This window comes from Entelurus aequoreus, linkage group LG03 (genome assembly GCF_033978785.1).
Source record: "Entelurus aequoreus isolate RoL-2023_Sb linkage group LG03, RoL_Eaeq_v1.1, whole genome shotgun sequence".
NCBI lineage: Eukaryota > Metazoa > Chordata > Actinopteri > Syngnathiformes > Syngnathidae > Entelurus > Entelurus aequoreus.
The window spans coordinates 93,787,691-93,811,685 of NC_084733.1; the positions used below are offsets into that span (position 1 = coordinate 93,787,691).

At 37.4% G+C, this 23,995-nt stretch overlaps 1 protein-coding gene across 2 annotated transcripts in view; it reads right to left on the minus strand.

Moving 5' to 3' along the window:
• LOC133645888 (sodium-dependent glucose transporter 1-like) overlaps nt 1-20,663 on the minus strand; it is a 27,354-nt gene extending 6,691 nt beyond the window's left edge. The window contains exons 1-4 of one of the 2 annotated variants that reach the window (XM_062040815.1): nt 20,359-20,663; nt 12,662-12,830; nt 12,435-12,551; nt 1-1,110 (exon numbers count right to left, since the gene is read on the minus strand). The exon at nt 1-1,110 is cut by the window's left edge and continues 322 nt beyond it. In XM_062040815.1, the coding sequence (XP_061896799.1) occupies nt 26-1,110; nt 12,435-12,551; nt 12,662-12,830; nt 20,359-20,655 (1,668 nt within the window). In that variant the 5' untranslated portion in view covers nt 20,656-20,663 and the 3' untranslated portion in view covers nt 1-25. The remainder of the gene's footprint in view (nt 1,111-12,434; nt 12,552-12,661; nt 12,831-20,358) is intronic. The other variant, XM_062040814.1, reaches the window with a different exon arrangement.
• Nucleotides 20,664-23,995: the final 3,332 nt, after the last annotated feature.

Sequence of the window (23,995 nt, forward strand, 5' to 3'; positions counted from 1 at the left end):
AGTCCACAACTAAAAGTTTTCAGTCTCATCGCTTAAAAAGGCTTACGATGTCGGCCATCTGGTTGACCTCCACGTCCGCAGTCATCCAGTGGTCGGACTCGTCCTCGTGATCGGCAACTGCTTCCGAATCCAGCAGTGGCTGACGGTGCTTACGGTCATCGGGTGGGTTCCTCCCGTGGTGCGTCCGGGTCTTTCCCCAAGGTGGCGACGCCAGCTTGTACATGACTGGGAAAATAAGGGACTTGATGAAGGCCGTGACGAAGGAGATGTACATCAGCATGGGGTGGCCTGCAACTTTCCCAAAGAGAAACCCAACAAGAGCCGGCTGCACCATCTCACCCAGAGCTGCGCCCACCATCAAAGTGGCGGCGGAGCGACCCGTCACCGTGGTGTACTGCTCCAACCAGGAAATGGCGCTCGGGAATATGGAGGACATGAACGCCCCGTACAGACCCGTGCACACCCACAGTGCCACCGTGTCCTTGCTAAAGAGGCAGAGGAACAAGGAGGACAAGGTGGTGCCCACCAAGCTGATGAAGACGGCGGTGCCCGGATACATGCAGGACACCAGGAAGATGGAAAAGCCCTGGCAGAGAGCAAACATGGCCCAGAACAAAGAGTTCAGCCCAGTGGCGTGCGACTGATCCATGCGAGCGTACTTCTTGGCGAAGGGGAAGATGAAGGAGGCAAAGGTTATCTCAGCGCCCGCACTGGCAAAGCAGAAGAAGAAGAGCAGGACAATGAGAGCCGTGTGATGTCTCGCCAGTTTCGGCTTCTCCCGCTGGCGGGGTTTGCCCGGCGACACCTCGCTGAGGAAGTACAGCGAGAAGAAGAGGACGCCGTTGACAAGATTGAACAAGCCGATCAGGACGTAAGCCCACGTGGACTTGAAGCCGCAACTCCTGTGGTGGTTGGCGGAGTCTGGGATGTCTCTGCCGGACGCGTTGGTCAGCGCCATCCCAGTCTGGCAGCCAGTGAGCGTACTGGGACCGGAGCGCAGCTGGGCGATGATGGGCGACACGAAGGAGCCCACCGCAAAGCCAAGCTGCTGAGCCTGAATGTGAGGCTGAGCCCGCCGGCCCCAAGTGTTCAGTGAGACCACAAGTCCACCTGCCGGACACCACAAAGTCTTCATTACACACATCAAGTGGTGTCCGCCTCAACATGGGAAAGGAATTTTTAATGAAATGTCTTTTGTATGTCATGAATGTTAGAATATTGATGTGTAAGTAGGGGTGTAACGGTACGTGTATTTGTATTGAACCGTTTCGGTACGGGGGTTCCGGTTCAGTACGGAGGTGTACCGAATGAGTTTCCACACGGACATATTAAGTAGGTTGTGTAAACAATGCACACACACGGCATGCTAGCAAGGACCGGGCTAGGACAACATGTAAAAGCCAGAGCTGGAAGACCCTCGTGCCTCGTTAAAGGCCTACTGAAATGAATTTTTTAAAATTTAAACGGGGATAGCAGATCCATTCTATGTGTCATACTTTTTTTTGTTCTGTTTTTTTGAATAAATAAATACAATCATGAATGCTTACGGACTGTATCCCTGCAGACTATATTGATCTATATTGATATATAATGTATATATTGTGTTTTTTTATGTTGATTTAATAAAAAAATAAAAATATTTATTTTTTATTTCTTGTGCGGCTCGGTACCAATCGGTCCGGTGATCTAGATAGTTACTATTGTAATATAATTATTTACTATGGTAATCTAATTGGTTACTATGGTCATCTAATTAGTTACTATGGTCATCTAATTAGTTACTATGGTCATCTAAGTAGTTACTATGGTCATCTAATGAGTTACTATGGTCATCTAATTAGTTACTATGGTCCTCTAATTAGTTACTATGGTCCTCTAATTAGTTACTATGGTCATCTAATTAGTTACTATGGTCATCTAAGTAGTTACTATGGTCATCTAATTAGTTACTATGGTCCTCTAATTAGTTACTATGGTCATCTAATTAGTTACTATGGTCATCTAAGTAGTTACTATGGTCATCTAATTAGTTACTATGGTCATCTACGTCGCAGCAGCTCAGACGAGGCACCAAGCAGTGTGGGCGGGGAGCGTTTCCACCAAGAACTTTACTACTTGTATTAGTAGGTTGCACAGTACAGTACATATTTATTAGTAGATTGCACAGTACAGTACATATTTATTAGTAGATTGCACAGTACATATTTATTAGTAGATTGCACAGTACATATTTATTAGTAGATTGCACAGTACAGTACATATTTATTAGTAGATTGCACAGTACATATTTATTAGTAGATTGCACAGTACATATTTATTAGTAGATTGCACAGTACAGTACATATTTATTAGTAGATTGCACAGTACAGTACATATTCCGTACAATTGACCACTAAATGGTAACACCCCAATAAGTTTTTCAACTTGTTTAAGTCGGGGTCCACGTTAATCAATTCACGGTACGTTCATATGTTGTCAATATTCAGTGTTTTATCGTTCATAGTTGATATTGTAAATCCGACATTCTTTATTTTCATGTACATTCTGGGTGTCTTGTTCAGTAAAAAAATGTAAAATTCCATTCCAAATTTTAGCATTCAATCAGGCATCATTGTGAGGTTTTGTTTTAGTGTTCCTAAAAATAGATATACCGGCCCCAGACACACCTTTTTTCCTCTAAATTTGGCCCCCCGTGTCAAAATAATGGCCCAGGCCTGCACTAAACACACTAATAAGCTCGTTAATAGATGTACTGTACATTACAACTCCTTTATAACACAACTTCAGTATTACAGTGACTTGATTTTTCATGCTCATTTTTTGGGCTGTTTTTATATGTATTTTACAACAAAAACATGTTATGAAGTTAACAAAATGGTAGCGCCAGACAATAATTAAAGCTTATTATTACAATAGTACTCTCATGACAATATAAAGACTTGAGTCAACGACCATTTTATTACTTCTGTCACACAACTGAATTGAAATGGACTAATTCAATGTCAATTATCAAATACAGACAGAATAATTAGTCATTTACTGTGTATAAATATATACAGTATATGTAAAGAAGCCCAGAATAGCTCATCAGATTTGTCGCTCGTCACGTCTTTTAAAAAGACTACAATCTACATGGGTGTGACTACTCGCTAACTTGTCAACACTGACTGGGTTGAATTAAGAAATTCCATGATGATTGTTTTGGTTAAATTAAGAAAATCCATGATGATTTTTTTTGGTTAAACTAAGACATTCCATGATGATTGTTTGGGTTAAATTAAGAAATTCCATGAATGTTTGGGTTAAATTAAGAAATTCCATGATGATTTTTTTTGGGTTAAATTAAGAAATTCCATGATGATTGTTTGGGTTAAATTAAAAAATTCCATGAATGTTTGGGTTAAATTAAGAAATTCCATGAGGATTTTTTGGGTTAAATTAAGAAATTCTATGATTGTTTGGGTTAAATTAAGAAATTCCATGATGATTTTTTTTGGGTTAAATTAAGAAATTCCATGATAATTGTTTGGGTTAAATTAAAAAATTCCATGATTGTTTGGGTTAAATTAAGAAATTCCATGATGATTTTTTTTGGGTTAAATTAAGAAATTCCATGATGATTTTTTTTGGTTAAACTAAGACATTCCATGATGATTGTTTGGGTTAAATTAAGAAATTCCATGAATGTTTGGGTTAAATTAAGAAATTCCATGATGATTTTTTTTGGGTTAAATTAAGAAATTCCATGAATGTTTGGGTTAAATTAAGAAATTCCATGATGATTTTTTTGGGGTTAAATTAAGAAATTCCATGATAATTGTTTGGGTTAAATTAAAAAATTCCATGATTGTTTGGGTTAAATTAAGAAAATCCATGATGATTTTTTTGGGTTAAATTAAGAAATTCCATGATGATTTTTTTTGGTTAAACTAAGACATTCCATGATGATTGTTTGGGTTAAATTAAGAAATTCCATGAATGTTTGGGTTAAATTAAGAAATTCCATGATGATTTTTTTTGGGTTAAATTAAGAAATTCCATGACGATTGTTTGGGTTAAATTAAAAAATTCCATGAATGTTTGGGTTAAATTAAGAAATTCCATGAGGATTTTTTGGGTTAAATTAAGAAATTCTATGATTGTTTGGGTTAAATTAAGAAATTCCATGATGATTTTTTTTGGGTTAAATTAAGAAATTCCATGATAATTGTTTGGGTTAAATTAAAAAATTCCATGATTGTTTGGGTTAAATTAAGAAATTCCATGATGATTTTTTTTGGGTTAAATTAAGAAATTCCATGATGATTTTTTTTGGTTAAACTAAGACATTCCATGATGATTGTTTGGGTTAAATTAAGAAATTCCATGAATGTTTGGGTTAAATTAAGAAATTCCATGATGATTTTTTTTGGGTTAAATTAAGAAATTCCATGAATGTTTGGGTTAAATTAAGAAATTCCATGATGATTTTTTTTGGGTTAAATTAAGAAATTCCATGATAATTGTTTGGGTTAAATTAAAAAATTCCATGATTGTTTGGGTTAAATTAAGAAATTCCATGATGATTTTTTTTGGGTTAAATTAAGAAATTCCATGATGATTTTTTTGGGTTAAATTAAGAAATTCCATGAATGTTTGGGTTAAATTAAGAAATTCCATGATGATTTTTTTGGGTTAAATTAAGAAATTCCATAATGATTTTTTTGGGTTAAATTAAGAAATTCCATAATGATTTTTTTGGGTTAAATTAAGAAATTCCATGATGATTTTTTTGGGTTAAATTAAGAAATTCCATGATGATTTTTTTTGGGTTAAATTAAGAAATTCCATGATGATTTTTTTGGGTTAAATTAAGAAATTCCATGATGATTTTTTTGGGTTAAATTAAGAAATTCCATGATGATTTTTTTGGGGTTAAATTAAGAAATTCCATGATGATTTTTTTGGGTTAAATTAAAAAACTCCATGATTAGTTTGATATGTGGGTGAGTCACAATTGGCTAAGGTAGGTCAAACATGATGGGCCGGCCAATCAGAGGCAAGATACTGTAGGGCGGTTCATTCAAAGCAGGAAGTAGTAAAACCATACCAAAGTGTCAGAAAGCACTGAGAGTATTTACTGAAGGAGTGTCGATTAGACTGTTAAAGGATGTCACTTTAGGAGGGCTTCCAAAATAAAACCTTCTAAAAAGTATTTTAATTTGCTGCTTTGTTTGTTCAAATAATGTAATGTTTCTTCCAGGGTGCCTCAAAAAGCTACTCACTTTTATTTCATCTGCATTATTTTGGTAACACTTTAGTACGGGGAACATATTCACCATCAATTAGTTCAAGTAACAAAGACTTAATTTAGAGTTAGTTGGACACTAGAGGAACATATAAGGGTTAGGGTTAGGGGAACATATAAGGGTTAGGGGAACATATTAGGGTTAGGTTTAGGGGAACATATTAGGGTTAGGGGAACATATTAGGGTTAGGTTTAGGGGAACATATTAGGGTTAGGTTTAGGGGAACATATTAGGGTTAGGGTTAGGGGAACATATTAGGGTTAGGTTTAGGGGAACATATTAGGGTTAGGGTTAGGGGAACATATAAGGGTTAAGGTTAGGGGAACATATAAGGGTTAGGGGAACATATAAGGGTTAGGGGAACATATAAGGGTTAGGGGAACATATAAGGGTTAGGGTTAGGGGAACATATAAGGGTTAGGGGAACATATTAGGGTTAGGGTTAGGGGAACATATAAGGGTTAGGGTTAGGGGAAAATATAAGGGTTAGGGGAACATATAAGGGTTAGGGTTAGGGGAACATATAAGGGTTAGGGTTAGGGGAACATATAAGGGTTAGGGGAACATATTAGGGGTAGGGTTAGGGGAACATATAAGGGTTAGGGTTAGGGGAACATATAAGGGTTAGGGTTAGGGGAACATATGAGGGTTAGGGTTAGGGGAACATATAAGGGTTAGGGTTAGGGTTACTAATAATCAATAATTCTGAGGTTATTGAGGGAAGACTCTTAGTTAATGGCTTACTGGTAAGGCCATGCAGAATAAGGCATTAATACTTCCTCAAGCTAGACCGAGATCATCATCTTCGGCGAAACATCTCCAGTCTCGTTAGTCAGTGCTCTAGAGTCCTCTGGGGGAAAACATCTGGTCCTCCGTGAGAAATCCTGGAGTGATCTTCAATAGTGCCTTTAAATTCACCAAGCAGGTCAGCTCAGTGGTCAGTACCAGCTTTTACCATCTCAGAACCCTAGCAAAGACCAAGGCCTATCTCTCCCAGAGCGACCTGGAGACATCAAACACCGGCTAGACAACAACAACAACAACCAGTCACTGTACGCTGGCATTGATCAGCCATCACTCCGCTGTCTGCAGCTTGTGCAAAACGCGGCTGCCCGTCTCCTCACCGGCACATCACCCCAGTCCTGGCCTCACACCACTGACTTCCTGTCCGTCACCGCATTGATTTTAAATGACTTTTATTTGTTTTGAAATCCCTAAATGGTCTGGCCCCACAATACCTGACTGAGCTTCTGCATCATCATACCTCGTCTAGAGCCCTAACACCAACTGCTGGTGGTGGTCCCCAGGTCCAGGCTAAACACCAGAGGGGACAGATCCAGGCTATAGACCAGAGGGGACAGATCCAGGCTATAGACCAGAGGGGACAGATCCAGGTTTAAGAACAGAGGGGACAGATCCAGCCTATAGACCAGAGGGGACAGATCCCGGCTATAGACCAGAGGGGACAGATCCAGGCTATAGACCAGAGGGGACAGATCCAGGTTTAAGAACAGAGGGGACAGATCCAGCCTATAGACCAGAGGGGACAGATCCCGGCTATAGACCAGAGGGGACAGATCCAGGCTATAGACCAGAGGGGACAGATCCAGGTTTAAGAACAGAGGGGACAGATCCAGGCTATAGACCAGAGGGGACAGATCCAGGCTATAGACCAGAGGGGACAGATCCAGGCTATAGACCAGAGGGGACAGATCCAGGTTTAAGAACAGAGGGGACAGATCCAGCCTATAGACCAGAGGGGACAGATCCAGGTTTAAGAACAGAGGGGACAGATCCAGGCTAAAGACCAGAGGGGACAGATCCAGGCTATAGACCAGAGGGGACAGATCCAGGCTATAGACCAGAGGGGACAGATCCAGGTTTAAGAACAGAGGGGACAGATCCAGCCTATAGACCAGAGGGGACAGATCCAGGCTATAGACCAGAGGGGACAGATCCAGGTTTAAGAACAGAGGGGACAGATCCAGGCTAAAGACCAGAGCGGACAGATCCAGGCTAAAGACCAGAGGGGACAGATCCAGGCTAAAGACCAGAGGGGATAGATCCAGGTTAAAGAACAGAGGGGACAGATCCAGGCTAAAGACCAGAGGGGACAGATCCAGGTTAAAGAACAGAGGGGACAGATCCAGGCTATAGACCAGAGGGGACATATCCAGACTAAAGACCAGAGGGGACAGATCCAGGCTAAATACCAGAGGGGACAGATCGAGGCTATAGACCAGAGGGGATAGATCCAGGCTATAGAGCAGAGGGGACAGATCGAGGCCATAGACAAGAGGGGACAGATCCAGGCTAAAGACCAGAGGGGACAGATCCAGGCTAAAGACCAGAGGGGACAGATCGAGGCTATAGACCAGAGGGGACAGATCCAGGCTAAAGACCAGAGGGGACAGATCAAGGCTATAGACCAGAGGGGACAGATCCAGGCTATAGACCAGAGGGGACAGATCGAGGCCATAGACCAGAGGGGACAGATCCAGGCCATAGACGAGAGGGGACAGATCCAGGCTAAAGACCAGAGGGGACAGATCCAGGCTAAAGACCAGAGGGGACAGATCCAGGCTAAAGACCAGAGGGGACAGACCCAGGCTAAAGACCATAGGGGACACATCCAGGCTAAAGACCATAGGGGACAGAGCCTTTTCTGTTGCCGCCCCTAAGCTCTGGAATAGCCTTCCCCTCCACATTAGGTCAGCCCAGAGCCTGGGGGTCTTCAAAACCCTTCTTAAGACCTAGCTCTTCTCGCTGGCCTCTAACCTGAGCTGAGCCCGCCCACGAGGCCACCATTTTTTGATGTAAAAAAATGTGCCTTGCCTCAAAAAAGGTTGAAAAACACTGGGTTAGAAGACCGAACGACACTTCTACTTGCGATTGTTGAAAGCACTAAAAGGAAGGACACTGCAGCACCTACAGTGAGCCAATTCGTCCAAAAGATGGCGCCACAGCACAAACAAAACACCCTCAGTTTGGGTTTTTTTACTTGATTTTTATCCAAATGATTTATATTATGGTTCGTCGTAGAAAAAAGTAGCGACGTATAGTCCGGAATTAAAGCTAAATTGGCCAAAAGAAATCTCAAAAAGCTGCAACAAAATTGCACGATCCAAAGAAAGTCAAGAACAGGTGAGAAATAAAGAAATTCACATGTTTCAGTCTGGAAAGGGTAGTAAGCCATTTCCAGAGCCATTCTCCACAAAAGGAGAAAACATGGAACAGGGGTAGACCTTTCTAAAAGTGGCCTGCAGGGAGTCATCTGGGAGGTCCCAAGGGAACCCAGGACAACATCTGAAGAACTCCCCTGCTAATCTAGGTCAGTGTTCATGACTCAACCAGAAGAAAGCGACTGGGCAAAAACTGCATCCGTGGCAGAGTTCCAAGGAAGGCCAAAACCATTCCTGACCACAAAGAACAAAGGCTTGTCTTACTTTTGCAAAAAAACTGTTAGAATAATTGTTTCTAAATGATCACAAAAGCTTTGTATTACATTGAGTTCCCGGCAGGGAGACGGGAGCTGTCTTTGGGGTCTACCAGGAAGAGGCTCGTAAAACTCCACTGTGACTTCAAAGCGGACAGATGGCAGGATCTGCCCAATTTCCAGACCAACTCTTTTTTGAAGTATTTTACGAACTCTTTTTGAACTATTTCACGACCTCTTCTTTTGAACTGTTCGGTAACCAAAGGCAACGCTGTTTACGACCCCCTTCCCTCTGGAAGCAGCTGTGGTCGGGTGGGGGGGGGAGAAAGCCGAGCGTGGTGCAAGACTGCACAGAGAGTACAGTGGCCGCGTCCCTCCTCAAAATTGAGTCCAAATTGAATTATGTCTCTGTTTGATTCTTTGCCTCTTGTCTTGTTTAATAAATGTCATCAGTGTTTGAACCTGACATAAACCATCTGAATGATTCCAAAGACATTTATTTGGGAGAATATTCTATAAACCGGCGAGACGAAAGTTGAAAGTTTAGTAAGGCGTGTGTCTCGTTACTTGTGCTGTAAATGCAGACCATTTCTATGACGTTAACGAGATTGTAAAGGACTATTTATTTCGTGCTGAAACCTCTTCTCTAAAAGCTACACACAATATTTATTTGTTCATGTACATAATAAATATTAATGAATTGTTTGGATGTAGACGTCAAATTGATGTATTGTTGGTTGCCAAAAAGGGATTTAAAGTAATATTTTACAATTGACACATCTCATCTGTGCATAAATGACCCGACTACCATTAGGAGATGTACAAATGAGGTGTGTCAATATCAATATGTTACTTTCAATCACTTTTTGGCCACCACTCAATTGTAGTTTGGGCTCGATTTTACCTTTTAAAAGCTACTTCAACACCTAAATAGGACATGATGTACTTTATATGTCATTTTCTGATGGGTAATCTACAAAAGCCAGAAGCAGTGAAGTTGTCAGGTTGTGTAAAAGGTAAATAAAAAGAGAATACAACAAATCCTTTTCAACTTATATTCAATTGAATAGACTGCAAAGACAAGATATTTCATGTTCACACTGACAAACTTTCTTATTTTTGGCAGGTAATCATGAACTTAGAATGTAATGGCAGCAACACATTGCAAAAAAGGCATTTTGACCAGTGTGTTACATGGCCTTTCCTTTTAACAACACTCAGTAAAGGTTTGGGAAGTAAGGAGACACATTTTTGAAGTGGAATTCTTTCCCATTCTTGCTTGATGTACAGCTTAAGTTGTTCAACAGTCTCCCTTCTCATATTTTACTTTACTTTTACTATGAAGCCACACTGTTGTAACACGTGGCTTGGCATCGTCTTGCTGTAATAAGCAGGGGCGTCCATGTTAATGTTGCTTGGATGACAACATATGTTGCTCCAAAAGCTGTATGTACCTTTCAGCATTAATGGTGCCTTCACAGATGTGTAAGTTACCCATGTCTTGACCACTAATACACCCCCATACCATCACACATGCTGCCTTTTACACTTTCACCCTAGAACATGTCTTGACCACTAATACACCCCCATACCATCACACATGCTGCCTTTTACACTTTCACCCTAGAACAGTCCCCATGGTTCTTTTCCTCTTTGGTCAACAGTTTCCAAAAACAATTAGAAATGTGGACTCGTCAGACCACAGAACACTTTTCCACTTTGCATCAGTCCATCTTAGATGAGCTCGGGCCCAGCGAAGCCGACGGCGTTTCTGGGTGTTGTTGATAAATGGCTGTGGCTTTGCATAGTAGAGTTTTAACTTGCACTTACAGATGTAGCGACCAACTGTAGTTACTGACAGTGGGTTTCTGAAGTGTTCCTGAGCCCATGTGGTGATATCCTTTACACACTGATGTGGCTTTTTGATGCCTGAGGGATCCAAGGTGTGTAATATCATGGCTTACGTGCAGTGATTTCTCCACATTCTCTGCACCTTTTGATGATATTACGGAGCGTAGATGGTAAAATCCCTCAATTCCTTGTTGAGAAATGTTGTCCTTCAACAATTTGCTCAGGCATTTGTTGACAAAGTGGTGACCCTCGCCCCCGTCCTTGTTTGTGAACGACTGAGCATTTCATGGAAGCTGCTTTTATACCCAATCATGGCACCCACCTGTTCCCAATTAGCCTGTTCACCTGTGGGATGTTCCAAATAAGAGCATTCCTCAACTTTCTCACTCTTTTTTGCCACTTGTGCCAGCTTTTTTGAAACATGTTGCAGGCATCAAAGTCCAAATGAGCTAATATATCTTGTCTTTGCAGTCTATTCAATTGAATATAAGTTGAAAAGGATTTCTCTTTTTATTTAGCATTTACACAACGTGACAACTTCACCGCTTTTGGGGTTTTGTACTAATTCATGCACAGATGAGACGTGTCAATATTAAAATATTATGTTGAATCACTTTTTGGCAACCAAGAATACATTGATTTAATGAATGCAACCACAACCAGCACATGTGCTCACATTTTCAGTAGAGCCATAATAAATTCATCAAAGAAGCAAACTTCATGAATGTTTTTTGGTGAGCAACAAGTATGTGCTCCAATCACTACATCACAACAACAACAAGTATGTGCTCCAATCACTACATCACAACAACAACAAGTATGTGCTCCAATCACTACATCACAACAACAACAACAAGTATGTGCTCCAATCACTACATCACAACAACAACAAGTATGTGCTCCAATCACTACATCACAACAACAACAAGTATGTGCTCCAATCACTACATCACAACAACAACAAGTATGTGCTCCAATCACTACATCACAACAACAACAAGTATGTGCTCCAATCACTACATCACAACAAGTATGTGCTCCAATCACTACATCACAACAACAACAAGTATGTGCTCCAATCACTACATCACAACAACAACAAGTATGTGCTCCAATCACTACATCACAACAACAACAAGTATGTGCTCCAATCACTACATCACAACAACAACAAGTGTGTGCTCCAATCACTACATCACAACAACAACAAGTATGTGCTCCAATCACTACATCACAACAACAACAAGTATGTGCTCCAATCACTACATCACAACAACAACAAGTATGTGCTCCAATCACTACATCACAACAACAACAAGTATGTGCTCCAATCACTACATCACAACAACAACAAGTATGTGCTCCAATCACTACATCACAACAACAACAAGTATGTGCTCCAATCACTACATCACAACAACAACAAGTATGTGCTCCAATCACTACATCACAACAACAAGTATGTGCTCCAATCACTACATCACAACAACAACAAGTATGTGCTCCAATCACTACATCACAACAACAAGTATGTGCTCCAATCACTACATCACAACAAAATAAGAAATGATTGACAGCCATGACATGATGTTCTTTACACGTGTACGTACACTTTTCACCACCACTGTGTATATTTTTCCTTCAAAGATGTAGAATGTGCAGTTTATGTCCTGGAAGTACAGTAATGTCTTTAGTTGAAGGCTCTCAAAAGGTAACCAAACGATGTAAAACATGTAGAATTTCACCTTTTTATTCATTTTGTCTTTTCCACTAAACAGGTTGTATAAATCATCGCAAGCCAACGCCGACAGAGCGTAAGAGCGTCACATCAGCAGAGGTTGCTAGAAAAGTCATCCTACCTGTGTCCAGAATACCCATAGAGATCCCGATGGTGGACATGAAGGCGGTGAGGAGCAGAGCGTGCTTGCAGAAAGGTATGGCACACATCCCACAGGCAGTGAAGAGCATGGAAATACCTGCACACGAAAGATGATCACAAAAAAAACATGTATTTTTTTGTAGAAAATGTATGAACATGTCACTTGAATAACCGTGGCAGTGCGTAGTGGTGTGGCGGAGGGCTCACCAAGCAGAAGGTTGGGGTTTATGCAGTCAAAAAGGATTCCTCCTAAGACAGAACCGCCGATGTAGCCGGCGGATCGCCCCACGAAGATGTAGGAAATATTGGCGATGTTCTTCTTCACGTTGAAAGCCAGGTCCTCGAAGGTGGGGCCCACTACGGAGATACCCATACCCTACAACGACAACAACCTTCGAGTGACGCGCTTCCTCTCACCCTGATCACATTTCAGTCTGCAAACTAAAACGTCTTCATGTTCGTCTTCTGTGAAGCCTTCTTGTACTTACCCGCTGTTCTCACCCACAAAGTGTGCACGTGACTTTGACTGGGTTTCCTGGATTCACATTGAAATGCACGTGTATTTCATGTACTGTAAACCAGTGGTCCCCAACCTTTTTGTACTTGCGGACCGGTCAATGCTTGAAAATTTGTCCAACGGACCGGGGGTGGGGGGTGGGGGGGGGGTAGTTAAAAAAAAAATAAAAATAAAAAAAAAACATTTTTTTTTTTTTTTTTTGTCATAAAGAAATACAATCATGTGTGCTTACGGGCTGTATCCCTGCAGACTGTATTGATTCATATTGATATATAATGTATATATTGTGTTTTTTATGTTGATTTGATCTTAAAAAATATATATAAAAAAAAAAAAAATTTTTTTTTTTTTTTTTTGTCATAAAGAAATACAATCATGTGTGCTTACGGGCTGTATACCTGCAGACTGTATTGATTTATATTGATATATATAATGTATATATTGTGTTTTTATGTTGATTTGATTAAAAAAAATAAAAATAAAAATAAAATTTTTTTTTTTTTTTTTTTTTTTTTTTTTTAATTTGTTGTGCGGCCGCGGCCCGGTACCAATCGGTCCACGGACCTATTACGGTTAGAATCATTTTATTTGAGTTATCACAAAAACTTTGTGTTGAAATGAGTTCCCAGCGAGAAGACCAAAAGCTGTCTTTGAAACCTACCAAGAAGAAGGCTTGTAAAAGTCCACTGTGTAGGGGGGGAAGCAACATGAAGGTGTTCGGTTTTCTTTCATGTATGGCAGGGGTGTCCAAACTTTTTCCACTGAGGGCCGTACACGGAAAAATTCAAGCATGCGGGGGCCATTTTTGATATTTTTCATTTTCAAACCTTAACAAAATATATGGATTTTTTTTTTTTTTTTTAATATGATATGTTAACACTAAATATTTGTTTTTAAATGTATATATACATTATTTCAGTCAATTATTCTTGTTTTACGGCTGGGCACTCAATGTTAAAGGTGCATAACTACAATTGAAGACAATCATAGAGCACATTATGATGACGTGTTGGTGACCACGCCCCCAACCACGCCCCCAACGCCACAGGTATCTTGGCAATGGAGGGGAAAACCCGTTATTTCATTTGAATGTATTTGTATGTTATTTGTTTTACATTGGTAAGCGGCTAAGGAACAAGTTTGACAAGTAACCAGTAAACATGTCCCTGAAACCACACACCAGTAGAGCACATTCGAAACTGTAAATAGTGGATATTTTTCAAAGGCTCAAAGTAAATCCATACATTAACTACAGTAGATGAGGGAATTCCTGGAGGAATTGCGTGTGAATGTTCCAATGTTGAAGTTGAAGTGAAATGCTGACAGAATGTAGTATGGATTGAAGAATAGTTTCAATGTTGAAGAGTTTGAATTTCCAGGAAAACTGGAATTTGGTTTGGAACTTGGGAAAGTGTTAGTTGGAATGTCCAGGATGAGTGGAATGTGTTGAAGGTGGAAGGGTTTGAATGGGTTGAAAAATGTGGGAATTGTGCAACTTGGAAAAATGTCCCATTCATTTCAATGGGAACTTCCTGGAATTTTGGGGAAAAGTGGGATTTTATTGAAAATGATTAGGAGCATAAATGTCCTGAATGAGCTGAATTGGTTGGTGTTGGATTTTTTTTGGAATTTGTTTTAAATCGGTCAAGAAATGTTGAAGGACGAACAGTTTTTAATGGAAAAATGGTATTACGGAATTTCGGGAAAATCGAGAATTTTTCAAGTTTTTAAACCAACTTGTTTTTTTTGTCCTGGTTAAGAGGAATGTTTTGACGGTGGAACAGTTGAAACGGGTTGAAAAATGTGAAAGGAGTCATGGCACTAAAAAAAGGTTGGAAATAAGGGTAGAAAAAAACAGGAATTCCTGGAAATTTGTTGAATGTGGAAAAATGGTTGTTTGAATTTCCAGGATGAATTGAATGTGTTGAAGGTGGAATGTTTTGAATTGGTTGAAGAATGTGAGGATTGTGGAAGTTTGAAAAATGGATAATTCATTTTGAATGGGGAAAATGTCCCTAAAAACTGGGAACTCTAGGAAATCCGGGATTTTTTTTTATAATTGTTGAAGGTGAGCACACAATTCCTGAACAGGCTGAATATTTTGAAGTTAGAACAGTTTGAATCAGATGAAAAATGTGGGAGTTGTGGAACTTTGAAAAAGTTCCCATTCATTTCAATGGGAACTTCCTGGAATTTTGGGGAAAAGCGGGATTTTATTGAAAATGATTAGGAGCATAAATGTCCTGAATGAGCTGAATTGGTTGGTGTTGGAATTTGTTTTTAAATCGGTGAAGAAATGTTGAAGGACAAACAGTTTTTAATGGAAAAATGGTATTACGGAATTTCGGGAAAATCGAGAATTTTTCAAGTTTTTAAACCAACTTGTTTTTTTTGTCCTGGTTAAGAGGAATGTTTTGACGGTGGAAAAGTTGAAATGGGTTGAAAAATGTGAAAGGAGTCATGGCACTAAAAAAAGGTTGGAAATAAGGGTAGAAAAAAACAGGAATTCCTGGAAATGTGTTGAACGTGGAAAAATGGTTGTTTGAATTTCCAGGATGGTGGAATGTGTTGAAGGTGGAATGTTTTGAATTGGTTGAAGAATGTGAGGATTGTGGAAGTTTGAAAAATGGATCATTCATTTTAAATGGGGAAAATGTCCCTAAAAATATGTATTTAGGAATTCCTGGAATTTCGGTAAAACCAGGAATTTTTCTAGTTTAAAAAACTACCTTGTTTTTTGTCCTGATTAAGAGGAATGTTTGGACGGTGAAATGGTTGAAATGTGTTGAAAAATGTGGAAGGAGTAGTCGCCAGAAAAAAGGGTGGAAATAGGGCTCTGGAAAACCAGGAATTCTGGAAAATCCGGGAATTTTTTTTTTAACTTGGAAAAAAGGAAGTTCGAATTTCCAACATGGTGGAATGTGTTGAAGGTGGAATTATTTGAATCGGACGAAAAATGTGAGGATTGTGGAAGTTTGAAAAATGGATAGTTAATTTTGAATGGGGAAAATGTCCCTAAAAACTGGGAATTCTAGGAAATCCGGGAATTTTTTAAATAATTGTTGAAAGTGAGCACACAATTCCTGAACAGGCTGAATATTTTGAAGTTACAACAGTTTGAATCAGATGAAAAATGTGGGAGTTGTGGAACTTTGAAAAATGTACCATTCGCACTAAAAGAACACCTCCAGTCAACTTCAACCCTTGACTAAAAGCCTCCCCCCACCACATCCCACCTCCCCGGATTGTAAATAACCAAATGTAAATAATCTAATGTATTTCTAATGTATATACTTGTTCTTATGCTATGTGAACTCACTATGCTCTCTGCTCGCTGTACATATCCTACCAAGTCACACCTACACTCTTTCAATGTCTACTGAAGTGTTGATATCAACCAAATCCTCCTCATCCCACCGCCCGGATTGTAAATAATTCAATGTATATACGCTGATGATGAACTTGTGTGATGACTGTATTATGATGATAGTATATATTTGTACCATGAATTGATTTACGTGGACCCCGACTTAAACAAGTGTGAAAAACTTATTGGGGTGTTACCATTTAGTGGTCAATTTTACGGAATATGTACTGTACTGTGCAATCTACTAATAAAAGTTTCAATCAATCAATCAATCAATACATTTCAATGGGAATTTCGTGAAAAAGCGGGAATTTTTTGGAAATTGCTAAAAAATTAGTTGGTGTTGGAATCTTTCTAAATGGTCGAGAAATGTTGAAGTAGTAACTTTTTTATTGGGAAATGGTATTACGGAATTCCTGGAATTTCGGGAAAACCGGGAATTTTTCTAGTTTAAAAAACTACCTTGTTTTTTGTCCTGATTAAGAGGAATGTTTGGACGGTGGAACGATTGAAGTGGGTTGAAAAATGTGGAAGGAGTAGTCCACAGAAAAAAGGGTGAAAAAAACGGGAATTCCTGGAATTTTTGGACATATAATAGTTTGAATGTCCAGGATGAGTGGAATATGTTGAAGGTGGAATGGTTTGAATAGGTTGAAAATGTGGAAATGGTGGAAGTTTGAAAAATGGCCAATTCATTTTGAATGGGGAAAATGTCCCGGAAAACCTGGAAGTCTGGGAAATCTGGGATTTTTTTGGAATTTGTCAAGGGAATGTTTGAACGGTTTGAATCGGATAAAAAATGTGGGGATTGTGGAACTTTTCAAAATGGTTGAAAAATGTTGAAGTAGTAACTTTTTTTTAAATTGAGAAATGGTATTACGTAATTCCTGGAATTTCGGGAAAACCAGGAATTTTTCCAGTTCAAAAAACAACTTTGTTTTTTGTCCTGTTAAGAGGAATGTTTTGACGGTGGAACGGTTGAAAAATGTGGAAGTAGTAGTCCACAGAAAAAAGGGTGAAAAAAAAAGTTTGAAAAAACGGGAATTCCTGGAATTTTTGGACATATAATAGTTTGAATGTCCAGGATGAGTGGAATGTGTTGAAGGTGGAATGGTTTGAATAGGTTGAAAATGTGGAAATGGTGGAAGTTTGAAAAATGGCCAATTCATTTTGAATGGGGAAAATGTCCCGGAAAACCTGGAAGTCTGGGAAATCTGGGATTTTTTTGGAATTTGTCAAGGGAATGTTTGAAGTTAGAACGGTTTGAATCGGATAAAAAATGTGGGGATTGTGGAACTTTTCAAAACGGTTGAAAAATGTTGAAGTAGTACATTTTTTTTTAATTGAGAAATGGTATTACGGAATTCCTGGAATTTCGGGAAAACCAGGAATTTTTCCAGTTCAAAAAACAACTTTGTTTTTTGTGCTGATTAAGAGGAATGATTTGACGGTGGAACGATTGAAGTGGGTTGAAAAATGTGGAAGGAGTAGTCCACAGAAAAAAGGGTGAAAAAAAAAGTTTCAAAAAAACGGGAGTTCCTGGAATTTTTGGACATATTATAGTTTGAATGTCCAGGATGAGTGGAATATATTGAAGGTGGAATGGTGTGAATAGGTTGAAAATGTGGGAATTGTGGAACTTTGAAAAATGTTTAAAATGTTTTCCAATGGGAATTTTATGGAAATTTGGGAATTTTTTGGAAAATGCTAAAAAAAAATAATTCTGAATGAGTTGGTGTTAGAATCTTTCATCATGGTTTGAATAGGTTGAAAAATGTGGAAATGGTGGAAGTTTGAAAAATGGCCATTTCATTTTGAATGGGAAAAAATGTCCCGGAAAACCTGGAATTCTGGGAATTTTTTGGAATTTGTCAAGGGAAAGTTTGAAGTTGGAACGCTTTGAATGGGATAAAAATGTGGAAGGTAGAGAGCGCCAACATCTGGAGAAGAAGATGAAGTTGAATAATAAATAGATGAATTTAGGTGTAGGAAACATGTGTGAATGTAATGGAACATTCACACTATTAATAGATGAAGAAATAGGTGTAGAAATATAAATATTAATAATAAAATATAAATAAACATATAAATATTAATAATAAAATATAAATAGATGAAGAAATAGGTGTAGAAATAGAAATGTAAATATTAATAATAAAATATAAATAAATATATAAATATTAATAATAAAATATAAATAGATGAAGAAATAGGTGTAGAAATATAAATATTAATAATAAATATAAATAAATGAAGAAATAGGTATAGAAATACAAATATTAATAATAAAATATAAATAAATATATAAATCAATGTAATAAAATATAAATAGATGAAGAAATAGGTGTAGAAATATAAATATAAATAATAAAATATGAATAGATGAAGGAATAGGTGTAGAAATATAAATATTAATATTAATAAAATATAAATAAATGAAGAAATAGGTGTAGAAATATAAATATAAATATTAATAATACAATATAAATAAATATATAAATATTAATAAAATATAAATAGATGAAGAAATAGGTGTAGAAATATAAATATAAATAATAAAATATAAATAAATATAATAAATTATAAATAGATGTATAGGTGTAGAAATATAAATATAAATATTAATAATAAAATATAAATAAATATATAAATAAATATTATACAATAAAAATAGATGAACAAATAGGTGTAGAAATATAAATATTAACAATAAAATATGAATAGATGAAGAAATAGGTGTAGAAATATAAATATAAATATTGATAATAAAATATACATAGATGAAGGAATAGGTGTAGAAATAGAAATAGAAATATTAATAATAAAATATAAATAGATGAAGAAATAGGTGTAGAAATATAAATATAAATATTAATAATAAAATATACATAGATGAAGGAATAGGTGTAGAAATATAAATATAAATAATAAAATATAAATAGATGAAGACATAGGTGTAGAAATATACATATAAATATTAATGATAAAATATAAATAAATATTAATAATAAAATATAAATAGATGAAGAAACAGGTGTAGAAATATAAATATAAATAATAAAATATAAATAAATATAATAAAATATAAATAGATAATAAAATAGGTGTAGAAATATAAATATAAATAATAAAATATAAATAAATATATAAATAAATATAATACAATATAAATAGATGAAGGAATAGGTGTAGAAATATAAATATTAATAATAAAATATAAATAGATGAATAGGTGTAGAAATATAGATATAAATATTGATAATAAAATATACATAGATGAAGGAATAGGTGTAGAAATATACATATAAATATTAATAAAATATACATAGATGAAGGAATAGGTGTAGAAATATAAATATAAATGATAAAATATAAATAGATGAAGAAATAGGTGTAGAAATATAAATGTTAATAATAAAATATAAATACATATATAAATATTAATAATAAAATATAAATAGATGAAGGAATAGGTGTAGAAATATAAATATTAAAATTAATAATAAAATATAAATCAATATAATAAAATATAAATAGATGAAGAAATAGGTGTCGAAATATAAATATAAATAATAAAATATAAATAAATATAATAAAATATAAATAGATGAATAGGTGTAGAAATATAAATATTAATATTAATAATAAAATATTAATAAATATAATAAAATATAAATAGATGAAGAAATATGTGTAGAAATATAAATATAAATATTAATAATAAAATATAAATCAATATAATAAAATATAAATAGATGAAGAAATAGGTGTATAAATATAAATATAAATAATAAAATATAAATCAACATAATAACATATAAATAGATGAAGAAATAGGTGTAGAAAAGGGATGTTACATACAATGAAGCCGCGGGCACCTGCTGCGCGCGCACAACTGTGCTAAGCTGAGTTGTATTATAAACATAAACATCAGTTAAATGTATGAATAACAACAAATATCATATCAATGTAATAATTGCAAGTAAAATATCACATAAATCTAATAATTGCAAGTGTTACCAGTCCCAGGAAGGAGGCGCAGAGAGTCATGCTGACCATCCAGACATGTCCTCCTCTTCTCCCGCCTCGCACTCGAACCTCTTGGCCCGGCTCCAAGCTCCTCTTGGCCGCCTTCAAGCGCCTCTTGGCCGCCTTCAAGCGAGCACTGGCGGCCATGGCGGGGTGCGTGTCCGTGTGCGTGTCCGTGTGCGTGTGCGTGTCCTGCTCGAACAGCGTGTCCTCGTCCTCCTCCATCACGCTCGCGAAACGCACCTGCTTCTTTTTCGCCGTGGCGGAAGACGACATGGCTGACGTCATCAACAGGCGGTTGTGTCACGTGAGCGGAAAGAGAGAGAACCAACACGTCACACTACGTCATGCCATTGGTGGACCGACTCGGATGTCGACAGCGTCGATACCGAGCGCAAGGTCATCCTAGGATCGAGGCTAACATGATGAGGTCTATTTTTTTTTAAATTCTTTTCAGTTTATTTCCACAACTTTATTTTTGTTTGTATTATTGCTTTGTTGATATATATGTTGTCATAATGTTGAATATTACTCTTTTAAATGACGACTCAAATACTGTCAACAATTGTCAACAATTGTGTTGATCCTTTTTTTAATTTGCTAAAAAAAAAAAAAGGAAATTTTTTACAGTTTAGTACGGAGCCCCTAAAGGGACATGGGGGGGGGGGGGGGGGAATGTGTATAATTTAGTTTTTTTAATTTTTTTTTTTTTTAGAGAAACTATCTGGTGCGCACGAGAAACTTTTTCTAAAGTTATAAAAAAAAAGAAAACTTTTTTAAATTTGTATTTTTATTTTATTTTTTAGACATGTACCTTGTGCGCACAAGATACATGTCTAAAAAAATAAATAAATTAAAATAAAATGTTTTTATTTTTTTTATTTATAACTTTATAAAAAGTTTCTCGTCTTAAAAAAAATTCAAAAAATTCAAAAAAATTATTAAAAAAAATAAAATTCCCCCATGCCCCTTTAGTAGTTTAGTACTTATAATACGCCTTTTTTAAAAAGAAGAAATGGTCTCTACAATGCACATTTCATATAGACTTGGAGAATCCTGGTAAACGTTCATATCTATAAGAAAAATTCATTATTGCCATAGGGCTGGGCCGCCAAAAAAACATCTCTTTCTCAGCTGTGGGCCGTGTGTACTTAGTTGTAATACACCTTTTCCCCACTTGTGGCAGTAATGACAATCCAACCAACAGAATACGCCTGGAGATAAAGTAACAGAGGACATTTTTTTAAGTGCAAAAGTGATGATTAACGTGGTCAAATGCTATATTAATTTAGCATTTTATTGACAGTTTAGTCAATCATTGCTGGAAGGAAAATGTCATGTAAATGTACATGTTGAGTAGAGAAAGTGGGAATTGTGATGTATCATGTTGTATACATGCATGTTTGAAATACTCATGTTAGTGCCAAACAAGCCCACATCATGATGCTGCCACCACCACCATGCTTCACTGTAGGGATGGTATCGTCCTGGTGGTGAGCGGTGCCTGGTTTCATCCAAACATGACGTCATGCCTGGCATTCACGCCAAAAAGTTCAATCTTTGACTCATCAGACCAGAGAATGTAGTTCCTCATGGTCTGAGAGTCTTTCGGGTGCATTTGACTAAGAAATGTCTTCAGTCTGGTCACTCTACCACACAATCCACCTGACTGGTGGATTGTCCTTCCGGAAGGTTCTCCTCTCTCCGCAGAGGAATGCTGTAGTTCTGACAGAGTGACCATGGTCTTGGTCGCCTCCCTGACTAGACTAAGATGAACGCAGCAATGCACAGAGACATGAATACTTACGCATGTCTTTAGTTTGAATATATTTGCTCATTTAAAAATAACATCTTGTCATTTTGTGTAGAATTTTGAGGACAAAAATGACTTTATTCCATTTTGGAATAAGGTTGTGAAGCACAGTGAATACTCTCCTCAGTCTCCAGTGATACTACATGGACCACATTTGTAGAATAAAGTAGTAACTTTACACTAAATTAATATTAGCAGTTTTATTGACATAATAAACCTATGTTGATGTTCTGTTTAGCCCGGGGGTCGGCAACGCGCGGCTCTTTAGCGCCGCCCTAGTGGCTCTCTGGAGATTTTTCAAAAATGTATGAAGAATGGAAAAAGATGAGGGGAAAAAAAATCTGTTTTTTTGTTTTAGTATGGTTTCTGTAGGAGGACAAACATGACACAAACCTCCCTAATTGTTATAAATCACACTGTTTATATTAAACATGCTTCACTGATTCGAGTATTTGGCGAGCGCCGTTTTGTCCTACTTATTTTGGCGGTCCTTGAACTCACCGTATAGTTTGTTTACATGTTTAACTTTCTCCGACTTTCTAGGACGTGTTTTATGCCACTTCTTTTTCTGTCTCATTTTGTCCACCACGCTTTTAACGTTGAGCATGAGTGCACAAAGGTGAGTTTTGTTGATGTTATTGACTTGTGTGGAGTGCCATTTAGACATATTTGGTCACTGCATGACTGCGAGCTAATCGATGCTAACATGCTATTTAGGCTAGCGATATGTACATATTGCATCATTATGCCTCATTTGTAGCTATATTTGAGGTCATTTAGTTTACTTTAAGTCCTCTTAATTCAATTTATATCTCATGACACATGTAATATGGCTTTTAATTTTTTGCGGCTCCAGACAGATTTGTTTTTGTATTTTTGGTCCAATGGGTGAGGGCTGACATCCGGGCAACTGAGCTACATACGGGTTCTTCGAGCCATAGCAACCAAACCGTCGCCATTACTCTTTAACCTGTCGACCTACGCTGGTTAAACCCGTCATTCTGCCTCCAAAATGCCGAAAAACTGTGTTGTTTTTGGTTGTGCTAACCACAACTGGAAACAGGGAAAACAAAGGTTGTATTTTGTTCTGCCAAAGCGTGATAAAAGCCCACAGAGACGAGACAAATGGCTCGCAGCTTTACACCGGGAAAACGAGGACGGTTCTCACTGGAGTCTCCCAAAGTCCCGGGTCGTGTGTTCGGATCACTTCGTTTCTGGTAAATATAAGGAACAAAAATCCACCTTCTTAACCACAACTTGGCTATACCGTCCGTGCTAATGTTGTACTTGTTGAATTTGTACCTTATAACGTTCGACAGCTGAAGATGTTGTTGTACAAAAATAACATGCGGTATATACTATATAGTCTATAGCCTAGCTAGCTATTTTCGAAAAGCGGACAACGAGAGGATACCAAAGGCAGCGTTAAGATGGACACCACCGGGAAAACGTAAGCCAGGGCGGCCAAAGAACACCTGGCGAAGAACAGTTGAAGGGGAGCTTAAAGAGATGAAGCTTACATGGGGCGAGGCACAGAGACGAGCACAGCAGCGAGATGAATGGCGTCGAGTCGTCAAAGCCTTATTTCCCATCCGGGAAGAAGAGGATTAAGTTAAGTAAGTAATATACTATATAGTCTATAGCCTAGCTAGCTATTTTCGAAAACCGGTTTCGTTTAAATTTGCACTTAACAGTTGGGTTTTTAAAAACCAATAAACCCTATAATTTTCATGTTGCCATTCAATACATGTAGCCCTCAAATCTCTCAATATTTTATACACTAACACTTGATCTTGTTGTCGATAACTTCCGCGT